Here is a 14,554-nt window from a genome sequence, read left to right on the forward strand (position 1 = left end):
GAGCTGGCTGGTTACATGGTCTACCCCTCCACAGTGACGGGGGTCCCATCTCCTTGTGCACATTTAATAATTATACATTGAATGAAACAGCCTCAAGAGAGAGGAAAAGAGAGAGAGAGAGAGAGAGAAGACACATGAAATGCTCCTGGTGGCGTATTACCAGGATTACCAGTATGTAATGCTGCCCGTATTACAGATGGGCCATAGAGGTGGCACGTGCCCACGGCCACAGAACAAGTGCTTCCTCTGCATATGGTAGATCTGTGTATTGGGCACCCATCATGCAGCCGTGCACAGGACAAAAACCAAGGAGCTTGCCTGGTTTTGCTTGTGCAGACTGCACTGTCCAGATTGGGACTTTAGTGGCATGAGTGTCATCCCACTATGTTATAAGCTCCTTGGGTCTTTTGTATCTTTGTCACAGTATTTTTGCGCATAGACCCTCCGTATGCACTTGTTCGTTGAATAAGTAAATGTCCGAGGTTTGACAATTTCTATTACTTCAGCAGCTGCCTTCATAGAGCCTTCCTAACAGTGGAACTCAGGCACATTGATAATTTCCTTGACTCAAAAACAGTGGTTCTAGGAAGAAAGGAGGAGGACATGTTCACCTGTGCTCTCTGGGTGGGGCTGGGGATAAAGAAACAATCGGAGGAACCTACTTGCAAGCATTGGTGACCACGCTGAACAGACTCCCGGTGTCTGGGTTGGGGCCACTGGGTCTCTGAACTGGAACCTTGGCTCAGAGAACGGAAATGGCTCACCCAAGGTCAGACAGACCCCTGACCTTTCTTTCAGCACCAGCGATCTAAGATGGGAGTGTGCAGTCCCTGGTCCTAAGCAGCCCCAGCAGGCAAGGCCTGCAGCTTCACGTTGGCACAATTAGTGTCAGTGGCCCTGCTTTGCTTCATTAACCAGGGGATGCTCGGGGTGTTTTCTCTCCAGAGAGTACCAGAGAGCTCCTGGGGAAGAAGGCAGCTGAGGGGGAAGCCCAGTGGGTCTGAGTTTGAACCTGGGTGGGCCTCGGTGCCCTCACCTGTGGAGATGGAGGAAGTAGAGGGCTTCTTGGCAGGCCCTCGTACAGGGTAGCCTTAGTGACAGGGTGGGAAGCTCCAGGCCCAGAACGTGGCTACGGAAGACTTTATATAGACCCCCGTAACGGACAAGCTCAGTGTTTGGGCCAGTGATTTGTCTTCAGGCGAATAAATTCTGTCTTTAAGGCGCTAGCTGTTTCTTTTCCAAACAAGCACAAAACTCCGTAAAAAGAGAACCAAGCAAAAGGGTGGGAAGCTGGGAGAAAGAGAGAAAGAAGGGTCCTTGGGAAAACAGAAAGGAGTAAAAGGTCCACATGGATGTTTTGGGGGGCAGGGGTTGTGGGGGGGAAGGGGAGAAAGCAGACAATCAAGGAATTACATTTTGGGTTGAAAGCAGAGATTTTTGGTCAACCTATTTACTTTCAGTTTCATCATTTCCTGAGAGTCCTAATTTAGCCTCTGGTTGTGTCCTCTCGATTATGGCCTAAAAAGGCAACTACTTGGGTTTCTTGGAGTTGGACTGGCACCCGCAGGAAGCCGGTGTGGAAAGGGCTGGCCTCCACCGGATCTGATCTTCCAGTGGGGAAAGCTGCCTTCTTTGCCTTAACTCCTTGCTGGCTGTGAGTCCCGCAAATTTCCAGAATTTCCTGAGGGTCCCTAATCTGTTCCCCCAAGCTTTTTCCTGCAGAGGGTTTTCCTAGAGCTGGTGTGGTTGCTGCCACATGGGCAGGCTGCTCACGTGGCTGTGCACCACAGTCAACCCTTCTGGAAAGCATTTTTTTTTTTTTAAAGCATTTTGATAATACTTCTCAAGGCCATAAAAGTGTCTGGATGCTCCTTTGTTCCAATAACTGCACTTCTGGAAATTTATCTCAAGGTGGCCCACCATATAAGGAAAAAACCTAGTAAGTGGTGGTCTAAAAAAAAAAGAAACAAAAACCACACCACTGTGGAATATTATGCAGCCATTAAAAGTGTTTCCCAAGGAGGCCTTGGAGTCAAGAGTCCTGAATTCTAGTTCTCGCTTCCCACGTGTGTGGCTGAGTGGGATCCCTTCCTTTTTAGAGCCTCTGTGTTGTCAGCTGTAAAGTGAAGTGCTTGGATAAAAATGATCAGCAAGCAAACTGTGGCCTTCTGGGGAAACAAATGGTCATAATAAATAGTAAAAATCCACAATGTGTAACTCCACACTCTGCCTGCAATTATTAAAAATCTCAAGTGTTGGGTAGCCCTGGTGGTGCAGTGGTTTAGTGCCCGCAGCCCAGGGTGTGATCCTAGAGACCCAGGATCGAGTCCCTTGTCAGGCTCCCTGCATGGAGCCTGCTTCTCCCTCTGTCTGTGTCTCTGCCTCTCTCTCTCTCATGAATAAATAAATAAAATCTTAAAAAAAAAAATCTCAAGTGTTTCTATGAACAAGGACTATAAAGACCATTAAAAAAAAGAGAGAGAAAACTGATTTTTAGGAGGAGGGTCTTAGGAATTTATGGGGATATTTTTCTTTCATTTTGAAAACTTTTATGTGTGGTTTAAAAAACTTTTATTTAAATTCAATTAATTAACATACAGTGTATTATTAGTTTCAGAGGTAGAGTCAGTGATTCATCAGTTGCATATAACGCCCTCCTATATGCCCGTCACCCAGTTACCCAGACCCCCATTCCTACCCCACAATGACCCTCAGTTTCCCAGAGTTAAGAGTCTCTCATGGTTTACCTCCCTCTCTGATTTCATCTTATTTTGTACAGAGTGTCAGGAGAGGCCCTTTAGTGTGGTCTCAGGCCAGGGAGAGGAGATGTGGCTGTTCCTCCCTAGCATCCCTTCTTTGACACTCCTTTTCATTTCTAAGAGCTTTCAGCAGTGATGGCTTACTCCATCTGCATCGCTGGCAGTCCTACTGGGTGTGTATGGGTCAGCGGCCGCTAAGGCCCTGGGGTCTTCACCTAACTCAGGTGGACACTGGGGCTGTCACTGAGTGTGGATGTTCCTGTTTGTGCTGGTGAGAGGGCTTTAATAAACCCCATTGTTTATGGTGACCTCCGTGCCCCCCACCCCCCTTGTCCAACCCATGTATTGATCTTGGCACTGCTGCTAACCCACGTCATTCCAGCAGAGCTGCTGACACCAAATAGCTCTGTCCTTGGCCTGGCCAAACAGTGCTCAGGCGAGCGAAATGGAAGTTCCGCTCAGAGAGGACTCCTCCTTAGACCTTAGACCATGCACGGGGGTCTTGGCACCCCTGTAGGCGGGGGGGGGGGGGCAGCCCTCTCTGTTGGTCCAGCTCTGAGGAGACCCAGGATGAGCTCCCCTCCTTACAGGAAGTACAGACTTCAGGTCTCATCACAGGTAGACAGGCCTGAAGGTAGAATGAGGAGCCAGGTGGAGTTGTGCCCTGAGAGCAGCTGCCATGTCCACACCCTCCAGTGTACCCCCACCGAAGAGCTGGCTGAGCGGCTTACCTGGATTTCCAGGGTAGGCTGAGTGCCCAGGGCCTGCAGCCCGGAGGGAACCCGTGTGCTGCCGAGGTGCCAGGCCACCAGATGGTTTCTTTGTATTGGTTCTACCAGGGCTGGTGTTGCTGGGATGAAGTGAGTCTGCAGAGGCCAGAAATCCTTGTGCCATCACTGATGGGCTGCTGTCATGGACAGTAGTTGGCCACGGGAGTGAGAACGTTAAAATTCCACTGTGCTCTGCTTTCTGAACTGGCCACATGGTCTGCACTGGGAAGACTCAGTCAGCTTCCCTGCCTGCCCGATCAAACTCATCTTTTGAGTACTGTGGGATGTATTCCCCCACACATCCCATGTCCCACTCACTGTATCGACAGTTTGACCTGGCTCCCATGCTAGTCTGACTTCATCTGAGGGACCCCAGCACAAGTGTGCTAGGAAGAGCCTAGAGTGGGGTGGGGTGGGCAGGGGCAGGCGGATCTGGGTTAGAGCCCTACCCCACGACTGGACTGAGTGACTCTGGGCAAGTACCTTGCCCTCTCTGAACCTGTTTTCTCATTTATAAATTGAGGATAATAAAAGATCTTTTGCAGGGTGATTGATGGTTAAGAGAGCTTGATGTTGATAGGTTACCTAATGACTATCCCCTTTCCTTCCTCTTGGAGGGATCTCGTAAAGAGCATGTGATATCCTCAGGTGTCTTCTCTAGAACTCTTAACCAGCAGTGACTTAGGATTTTGGGGGACAGCGTTCAAGTGAATCCCCCCCCCCCTTTTTTTTGTGAATCCTTTTTTGCATGTTGATGGGAGATTGAATGTCCATTTCAGGCTTGAAGTTTGCAGAAAGGTTCAGAACCAGCAGCCTGTGAAGCCATGTGCTGTGTGATATTTCCAAGTCCTCAACCAGGACAGTGGCATGTTGGAGAGATTGGTTTCAAGAACCTGGGTCCTAAGACTTGAGGCTGCCTGGCTAGTTAGTGGTCAGCTGGATGGCAGAGAGGGAGAGGACAGCTGATATGTACTCTGGCAGAGGGAAGCCTTTGATTTGCTTGGATGGCCTGGCGGGTGTGGGAGCCTGGACAGCCCTGAAGTAGGCTGGCGTGGCTTGGGGACTGCAGCCTCCTGAGACTCCAGCCCCACACAGATGAAGCCAGGCCATCCCTTCCTGCCTTGTGGACTGCTGTCTGACTCTGGGCCCTGCTTTCTTTCAGGGAGTGGTCCTTGCAGGTGGATGATACCCCTGGTCCCCTAAGAGGGTCTGTGAGGGTTTGCTTGGCTGGGAATATAAACAGAGCCACTGGCTGAGGTTGCTGGGGAGGCTGCCAGGCTCTGTTCCATGGACTTGCCTTCCCTCCTGTGGGGGGTGGGGGTGGCGAGCGAGCAGATTTCCTGGAAAACAACCCCTCTCCTGGAGCATGTCCAGAGGAGCCCCTTAGTCTTGATCTGGAGAGCATTTAATGAGCCCAGATAAGAAGGCCTGGGCGGCCCAGACTTTTCCTTTTGTTCTCTCCCTCCCAAATCTCTAGCCTCATTGGCATCCAGGTCCCCGTTGGGATCTAGAAGTGTGAAAGCCCAGGTAACTCTGGATTTGAATCTGGGGTCCTCCTGGCTTCCTGGGCCTGGGGAGGGGACCTTGACCTCATAAGGAAAAGGCCTTCCTGTGTTGTGAACTGGGCTGTGAGCTTCTGGGCTGTTCCTCCGGTGGCTGTGAGCTGGCTCTGTCTCAGACCACAGTTTCTAAGTCCTGTGTTCTGTTTACCTAAACCAGCTGTCCTCCCAGCAGGTCCTAGCCTGAGCCTTTGAGCAGGAATAAGCACTGTAGTTATCCTGTGGAAAGGCCATGGGACCAGTCTGCCCAGGGGGACCTCGAGGTTCCTCCAGCGAGCTCCGTTTCCTTGTCTGTAAAATGGGATGAAGCACACATCTTTCTTACCCTATAGAGTTGTTTGTTTGTTTTTAAAATTTTATTTATGTGTTGTGAGAGACACAGAGGTAGAGACATAGGCAGAGGGAGAAGCAGGTGCCCCACAGGAAGCCTGATTTGGGACTTGATCCCAGGACCTGGGATTATGCCCTGAGCCAAAGCCAGATGCTCAACTATTGAGCCACCCAGGTGCCCCCCTACCGTACAGAGTTAGGATGAGGATCTTTCCAGGTGGCCAAGTGCGTGTGAAAGCAGTTTCATAAACCATTAAACCACACAGGTGTAAGGGATTATTATTTCATCTTTATTTTGCAAATGAGTTTTGAAAAAAGCAAACACACATGTTCTCCGAGACATGGATTGTGAAGGCTGCCTTTGCATTAGTGCCCCAGAAGGGAAGCACTCTTACTGCTCATGATGTTTCCTGGAGCCTGACTTCTTTTCCTCAAGCCTTATTTCTTTGGGCTGTATTATCAAGGTGGAATTATCATCTTTTGGCAACATATTGGTGTGTTGTGGTGGTGGTGGTGGTGGTTTTTTTCCGCTCTTCGTTGACTCTGAAATAAAAAGTTTTTTAAACTGGCAACTTCCGCTATGCGCGGTTTGTAGCTTGTTGCCCTTTTTGGGAGGGCTAATTAGAAACTTGCTTTTGTTGGAAGTGCTCTTAAATTGCGTGGTCTCTTTTCTGCCTCAGCGCATGTAGCATAGTGACCATAGTTCCATCTGTCTGTGCGACTCAACTAAGGCTTGTCATTCGGCACCACGGGAGTTAATAGATCTGTGTGATTGTGGATGGATCCTAGGATCTGCCTTACCATGATTTTCTTACAGAGGCTCTAATGACAACTTGTTTTTTCAATCACGGGCATCTTTTTCTCAAAAATGGAGAGCGGGAAAGTTCTGGAAGCTGTGCAGCCTGGTTTGACAAGTTTTGTTCTACTCCAGTGCTGATAAGAGGGCTCTAGCGGGCCTCGTGCAGCTGAGGTCCCTGTGTCTGACGTTCTGTCCTTGTGTCTGCTGTAGGTCCTGGCTGTGAGTCACCATGGCGCAGCAAGCTGCCGATAAGTATCTCTATGTGGATAAAAACTTCATCAATAACCCGCTGGCCCAGGCCGACTGGGCTGCCAAGAAGCTGGTATGGGTGCCTTCCGACAAGAGCGGCTTTGAGCCCGCCAGCCTCAAGGAGGAGGTGGGCGAGGAGGCCATCGTGGAGCTGGTGGAGAACGGGAAGAAGGTGAAGGTGAACAAGGATGACATCCAGAAGATGAACCCACCCAAGTTCTCCAAGGTGGAGGACATGGCTGAGCTCACGTGCCTCAACGAAGCCTCTGTGTTGCACAACCTCAAGGAACGCTACTACTCAGGGCTCATCTACGTAAGTGGGGCCCGGGGTGGGAGGTCTGGCTCTGTCCCTTCACCCTCATTGGCCTGGCGCTGGTGCCCTGGGGGAGTAGGGGGCTTGAGGAAAGCTGGGGTGACGACCTCGAACCTTATTCCCCCGGGGAATGTGTTTTGACCAGAGACAAGCATCAGGAGCGAGGCTTGCACCTGCAGCCCATGCGGCACATTAGTTCTGGTGCCGTAGCAGGCTTAGCATCTGAGAACGGCACGTGTGTAAGGCCCGGAGCCTGCAGAGGACAAGGAGCAGCCCTTTCTCTGTCTTCTGTCCAGTGGGGCCACCTTCGGAGAAAGACCGCTTGTCACCGCTTTAGAAAACATCAGAGGAGGGGCATTGCCCCATCTCCTGTGTAATAGTCTCCAAGATCTTATGGTCCTAGGGCCACAGAGTTCTTTCTAGTTCCTTCTTTCTTCTGTTCAGTTCCAAGGTATTTCCTTCTAGTTTTATCTCAGGTAGGGAAGAGATATCTGGCTCTTATTATTCCTAAAATAGCTCTTTGTTTGAATATGCTGTTACGTTCACCTTGGCCTTCTCAGTCTTGGAGCTGAATAAAAAACAGTTCTCAAAATGTGTTTGAATTGGAGGAAGAAAACATCTCTAGGGTCTTATAACCCTTTTGGTGGGAAGACCAAGCCTTGGATCTGGGGCTTTGTTGATGATCACATATGTAAATAAAGGACATGCTGGGCTCATCCTGGTACAAGGATGGTAAGTGGCCCCCTCAGTAAGCCATTTTATTTTCTCTATAATCTGAGGGTGACTTCACACATTTCCGTAGGGCACTTCCCCACCACACTGGTCAGGGACTTCCGAGTGCCCTGCAACGTGCCAAAGTCCTCTGTGGAGCCATGGACCATCCTGGGTTGCCCAGAGCTCCTGATTGGGCCAGATAGCATACCAGAGCTGTGTTTCCATGCTGATTGCTAAATTGGTTTATGATAGGGAGGTTCTTAATCTCTTGCCATTGATGACTACCCTTTGGGGGATGAGCCTGATTAGTCAGGACCCACCAGTGAGGACACACACAGAATGGTCCTCCTGGAAGTCCTTTTTTATAAACCAGCTTAGTCCTATCTGCTCATATGGCAAGTGGGGAAAGCTGAGGCCCAGAGAGGGCCAGAGCCCAGCACAGAGTCATACAGCCTGAGACTGGAGCTCAGGTATCTTGACCCTCAGCCTGGCTGCCTCTTTCTTCATAAGAACATTGTATGGACAGAATTAAAAGCCTCTGTCCCTAGGGATCTTGACCACTGAAATTCAGAATTGGAGGCTTGCAGAAAGACTAGGGACCTTTAAGGAAGCATTGCTTGTCTGTTTTGCCCGCTGGGAGCTGATTCCCATCATCTGGGAGTGGGATGCCTCCTGGGCAGCCTCCATCGCTCATTGTACCCATCCTGTTAGGCCCCTAAGCCGACGTGGGCTTTGCTTAGGGAAGCAGAGTGATTAACGGCGTGAGAGTTGGAGCCTCCAGGACCTGGTTCAGATCCTTTCCCCACCACACACCATGGCTACCACAAGCCTCACTTCTTCGCTGGTGAGAAGTGCGCAAGTGCCAGCCTGCACCTGGTTCACGGCAGGGCCTGGGCTCTCTTCTTAGTGAAGGCAGCTGGTCCTCTGTGAGGCCTTCACTGGTGTCTCTGTTCACCTTTGTCCTGCGAGGGATTTGGTGAGCCTGATGCTCATTGGGGGGCCTGCGCTTGCCGCTACTGGCTGGCTGCCCACGGTCTGCTCTCCCACAAAGGGAAATAGTACTAAAGTGTGTTCACTGTTAGTTGCTTCATCTTTCCTCTGAAAGCGTGGGTTGTCCTCGAGAGGCAGAACTCTGGTTGGAGGCCCGAACTCCTGCATCTGTCCCCTCCCGCGCCGTTCCTCCTGCTTCACACCAGCCCCCTTCCTAAGCATCCTCCCCAGAAGGGAAGTCGATTGTCTCTGCAATTGCCCTAATGGGGACCCCAGCAGGTGCAGAGCTGCGGGGGGGATCAAAGCCGCTGGGCAGGGGGCCACCGCCTCATTCACAGTCCACCTCTCTGCACACATCGTTCCAAATTGCGACCCGGGAGCCTTTGTGCAGCGGGTTTGCCTGGTGTTGTGGGCGGCGTGGCTAATCCTGGCCCACAGCTGCTCTGCCTGTTTCCCTGGGGGGTGAGCTCTGGGATAGGGGGCGGCCGATCACAAAGAGCCTCTGTGGCCCGTGAATGGAGCAGCTCCCTGGCGTGGCCGTGGGGGAGAGAGCCACTTGCTCTCTGTCCGCACCTCCAGGAGCATCCAGAGGGAGGCTCGCCGGCAGGTCTCCATCTTCCCACCTGGGCTGTAGGGCTCACACCCACTGGTTTGATGAGATTAGCCCAGAGACCTTTGGAGCTCTGCAAAGAGAACCATCCGCAGGACCATCTGCCCACCCAGCTGTCAGAAAGCCTGGTCCCAGGAACCCCCAGTCCCCTTTTGCTGTCACAGCTGTTTGCAAACATCTGGCTCCGAGGCACACCCTAAAAGTGTGGCCATGTGTCCTTGGCTTTCATCGGGCTGATTTCCTAGAGTGTGGGTTTTCTCAAACCCCAGGAACAGAGCTCAATTGTTTCTGAGCTCCTGGGATGACCTCACTGCTCCCTGGCCGCCTTCCTCTTCATCCCTGCCCCCCAGGGAAAAACCAGAAGTCTCCCGCTTTTCTCTCATCTGCCTGTGATAACCCGCGCTGCAGGTGGCCAGCACCATGTGCAGACTGCTTTGCCTTGGAGCTTTCCCCCGTCCCTCGTGAAAAAGTAGTTGGAGGGAAGGCAAATGACCGATTATCCCAGGAAGAAAGAAAAGCTGAGGGCCCCGAGTCCCCGCCTCCAAACAGAAGAGGCAGCCAAACACACTTGGTCATTTGCAAACTTGGCTGCTCTTCTGCACACAGGCCGCTGTAGGTTACCGGGTGCCTCCCCAGTTCTGCTTCCTGTGTTTAACTTCTGCTTGCAAAGTCCAAGTGCCATTGCCCTTGGCCCAGGCTGGGAAGGGCCTTTGTCCTCCCGACTGGTTCCTGTGTGGAACCTGTCTTTAGGTTCAGCCACTAGATCCATCTTTTGTTTGGGCAGGACTAGGGAGGCCGGGGCTGGAGGGGGCCGGGTTGGCCCATAGCACAGCGCCCCTTAGGTGTTGGCTGCTGTAGGATTGAGGGGCACAGCCCCAGACAGTGAGGTGATATGACGCAAACAGAAAGACAAGGGTGCAGAGAACTGGCCCCTGACCAGGATGCTCTGCACTGGTGGTGGCGGGAGAGCCAGGGCTGCTCCCAGCTCTGCCTTGAACTGCCTCCTGACCCTCAGCTGTCACTCCACAGAGTCAAGGGCCATAGGTGTGTGTGAATCTTGGCTTTGCACGGCTGCTTCTGGTCCTGTGGTGCATTGTCCTCAGAAGACGGTGCTTGGGTTGCTCTGGAGGGTTAAAGACAGCTGCACCCCCCCCAGATGAACACCTGCCACCTGGGTGGTCTCAGGAGTCTTGCCCAGCTTGTGAGGGGTCTCTTTTCTTCTTCTTTCTTCTTTCTTCTTTCTTCTTTTTTCTTTTTTCTTTTTTCTTTCTTCTTCTTTCTTCTTTCTTCTTCTTCTTCCAGGAAGAAAGATCTTGGAAGAAAAAGAAGCAGGTTATTAGGGAAAGAGTAGTCACAAATTAATGTGAATTGACCATAAGACGCTGAAGGAAGATCTGTCTAGATGGTTGCCGCTGGCATCTGCCCTCCTGACCTGCTCACAGCGCTGTGCTGGATGCTGTGCCAATCCTGATAACTACTCTGTGAGGCAGCCGCGGGTCTGTCCCCATTTTGGAGATTGAAAAACGGAAGGGAGAGAGGTTAAGAAACTTGCCTTGCTGGGATTGGAACTCAGGACATCTGACCTTGGGGTCTGATTTTTTAACCTGGTCAGATCAGCCTTGGAGTACTGGGTGGCAATGTTTTGGGGTGCCTCACATCAAGGGTGTTGGCTAAGTGGGCTCCCCTTCAGAGGAGACTCGCATCTTGGAGAAGGCTCACTGGGGACGGGGAAATGATCTTTGAGTTTTTGAGGATTGCCATGTGAATGTCTCTAGAAGATTTGAGGGAGAGAGCTGTCTGTAATATGTCCTATCCCACAGAAGATCTGGTTGGGTGGGGTGGGCCATGAGTTTTTCTCAGTGCTGGAGAAGTTGAGGCTTGAATATCTTCATGAGAGGCCTTCAGGGCAGAACACTTGGTGTTTCTGCACAGTTTGCTTGCTGCAGCCGAATCCTTTTCTCTCTGCATCTCATGATGACAGACACATCTCTTACTGTCCTCGGATCTGAGTTTTGTAACCAGATTTCTACTGTCTTGCTGTGTGCTGATCTCGCCCGAGGCACCAGCTTGTTGGCACGCAAAGCTGACAGCGATCACGCAGTTGAGGGAGGACCCTCACCCAACACGCAGAGCTGGTGGTGGGCGCCGCTACACCTGCAGCAGGGCAGGGCACAGGGAGCGAGGGGCTGTAGGGGTGCTTTCACATCAGCCTGACTCCCGGCCCTTGTTGGCAGGAACTTTGCCACAGAAGTTTGCACACTATCAAGAATCAAGACTTCCTAACCCATTTCTGTTTGCTCCTCTTTTCTTTAGACCTATTCAGGCCTGTTCTGTGTGGTCATCAATCCTTATAAGAACCTGCCCATCTACTCCGAAGAGATCGTGGAAATGTACAAGGGCAAGAAGAGGCATGAGATGCCCCCCCACATCTATGCCATCACAGACACCGCCTACAGGAGTATGATGCAAGGTGAGTGCCTCAGCCTTCCTGGTGGTTGAGTCTTCACCTGCAGCCTCATGAACACCGTTGCAGGTGCTGATTCACATTCAGTGTCACAGTGATCTGGTAGTGGCGCCGTGCATTATGCATTATGGAGACCTCTGAGCTGGTGTGTGAGAACCAAGGCCAATGGCTATCAAAGGACGTGTTTATATGTTGAGAGAGTGTTCTAGAAGCTTTAAAAAATACAATTCCTAATTATTGCAATTTCTCATTCTTGTCCAGACTCTCTGTGCCAGTCTCCTCACTTCCAGGCCCCTTCTTCTACCAGTTACTCCCTTTCCTCCTGGCTTTTCATATCTTGTCTTCTTGCTCCTTCCCCACTGTCGAGAAACATGCTTGAGTTTTGCCCATCATTAAGAAACAGACACCAAATCTCCTGGGTTCTGCACCTCCTCTGGTTTGTCTCTGCTGTCTCTCTGATCATAGTGGAGCTTTGTAGAGGAAGTGCCTGCTCCACAGGCCTCCCTCACCCCTTCTGCAGATTGTCCGACAAAGGTTACCCTCCCTTCTGCATTGCTAAATCCACGGTACTCATGTGTTCTTCTCTTACCTAATCACTCCCCAGCGTTGGACAATCTTGACCAGTCCTTTGGAAAGCCCTTCCTTCCTGTGTGACCCTCTTTCTGGTTCTCCAAATCGGTGCCTGGCCCTCTGCATGATTCTCTCCTGCCCCTCTCTTGCCTCTGCGCATTGGTGCCCCTCAGGGCCTCATCGCTCGCTCCTGTATTCCTCTGGATGCTGGACACATCCACTCGAATGGCTTTGCCAGCACATTCTGGCTGAGGACTGGGATTCAGCAGCTCCCTTTGCTTTGGGCTGCCGTTTCTCCAGCCACCCAGGTCCGGAACCTGGCTGCTCCTCCCCTCTCTGCTCTCTTTCTACCTCCTTTTCTCGGGTCCATTAGCACTGCCTATAGATCTAATCTCCTTCCATATTTCTCACCCCCTTGCCCCTCTTTTATCCTGTGGCCATGACCTCAGTTATGGCCTCCCAACGGTTTTCGCCTGCACTGTTGCTGTGACCTCTTAACCTTCACTTTTAGAGCCCTCCCTCTACTTTCAGCAGAGGGTCATCTTTCTAGAATGCAAATCTGATCAAACTCCTTGATTTGAAATCTTGAAAAAAACTCGAAAAGGCTCCTCATGGCCCCAGAGGTAACCCCAGAACCCACTAGCCATAAACAGTGCCCTTGTAATTGGCTTCCTGCCTTCCTCTGACTTTCCTGCCACATGGACCTGCTTACATTTTTCTCCCGGGCCTTCCTGCGTCCAGCCACCTTGCCCATGCCAACTACTTGCAATGCCTGGCAGGTCCCTAATCTCTTGTTAAACACAAGACTTTGTGACCTGCCTTCCAGGGAGGATATCTGGGCTAGATTTAGTGATACTTTGACTTAGGTGTTTACACATTTGGTTTTCTCTCCTAGACATGGACAGGGCCCGTGTCACCTATATATTCTCGAGCTCAGCTGAGTGCTTGGCATGTGGTGGCATTTCGTGTAATTCCCGGTCAAGCCCAACTTCCAGGCAGGGCTGAATTCTCATGACTTCATATCGATAGTGGTTTTCCAAATCCTCGTACATGTGCATTTTTTTTTTCCTTTAAAATTGCAGTGAAAAAAAAATAAATAAAATTGCAGTGAAGCTGGGCAGTGGTGGTAGAGAACCTTGTTGTATTAGCAGAGTCAATCCCTGGTGTAGCGGTTTGAAGGGACAGTGAGCAAGTCTGTCTCGTTCTGCACGGTGTTGTGGGGAAGGTATTTCATTGCCAAGCTTGATGAATTATGCAGGACGTACAAGTTGGGCCTAGCCTTCGACTTATGTTTATGTCTATGAAAATTTCTGGAGGAAGCCAGCCCTTTAGTTTTAAAGTAGGATGTGTGTTTCAAAGTGCTAACTAAAGCAGTCTGGTGGGAGAACATTCTGTGAGATTCCAGAAGACCCTGAGTCTGTGTCTCTAGAGGTTATGAGTCAGTTTTCTCCTAGCTGTGCTAATTGGCCTGGTGCAAATTCACCCTGGAGTCTTCCTGAGCCCTGCGCTGCTGAATTAGGGCATGTTCCCTTCCTCGGATCCTGGATTTGAACGGTTTTCTAGCACATGGGCTTCCTTGACTGTCAGGCAAGCCATTATCGTAAGAACAATGTCATGATGCAGAGCGTGGCAACAGCCTCTGGAGTTCTGGGAACTGGACTCCCAGCCTTTCTTCCGACAGCCTGCATGACTCCTTCTTGAAGAGATTTGACCAATTTTTATCCAACGACAAAAACATTTAAAGGGTCAAAAGTCAGCTCTGTAGGTTGGAGGTCATTGAAATAAAGAGAGTGATCTGCAGAAGGCTGGAGCTTTCCTTTGTGTTGACCAGAGAGTCTTGGCCATAGCAGAATGGCCTTGACAGGAAGCCATGAGCTCCCCAAATTATGAGAGCAAGCGGGAAGGTGTTTCATTCTTTGGAGACCAGGGATGGAAATCCATTCTGGGCCCAGGAAGCCAGAGGTGCTGGTGCCTCTTTTAATGATCTGTGGGGGTGCTGGGTCCCCGTAATCTCTGACCTTCAGCCTGCGAGCCTTTCCCTCCCCTCCTTCATGAATGCCGGACTTGGTGCAGCCATTAGCCTCCGTGGGGACCTACTGAGAACATTTCCAAATCCCTTCTCGTTGTCTACAGCTGACCTGCAAAGCACTTAGCAACAGGTTTTTTTTTTCCTTGGAGCAGAGAGGAAGTTATTTAAGAGAAGTTGGCTCTCCTGTTAAGGATAAGGTGGTTCACTAAGCAAAGAAGGTTCTTTTTTTATTTATTTATGATAGTCACAGAGAGAGAGAGAGAGAGAGAGAGGCAGAGACACGGCGGAGGGAGAAGCAGGCTCCATGCACCAGGAGCCTGATGTGGGATTCGATCCCGGGTCTCCAGGATCGCGCCCTGGGCCAAAGGCAGGCGCCAAACCGCTGCGCCACCCAGGGA

The 14,554-nt window shown here is 51.0% G+C and overlaps 1 protein-coding gene across 1 annotated transcript in view; it reads left to right on the forward strand.

Annotated features, from left to right (window-relative positions):
• MYH9 (myosin heavy chain 9) overlaps positions 1 to 14,554 on the forward strand; it is a 90,826-nt gene that overhangs the window by 24,887 nt on the left and 51,385 nt on the right. The window contains exons 2-3 of the mRNA XM_041757488.1: positions 6,428 to 6,779; positions 11,407 to 11,563. Of these exons, the coding sequence (XP_041613422.1) occupies positions 6,447 to 6,779; positions 11,407 to 11,563 (490 nt within the window). The 5' untranslated portion in view covers positions 6,428 to 6,446. The remainder of the gene's footprint in view (positions 1 to 6,427; positions 6,780 to 11,406; positions 11,564 to 14,554) is intronic.

Source organism: Vulpes lagopus, chromosome 5, assembly GCF_018345385.1.
Source record: "Vulpes lagopus strain Blue_001 chromosome 5, ASM1834538v1, whole genome shotgun sequence".
Taxonomy (NCBI): Eukaryota; Metazoa; Chordata; class Mammalia; order Carnivora; family Canidae; genus Vulpes; species Vulpes lagopus.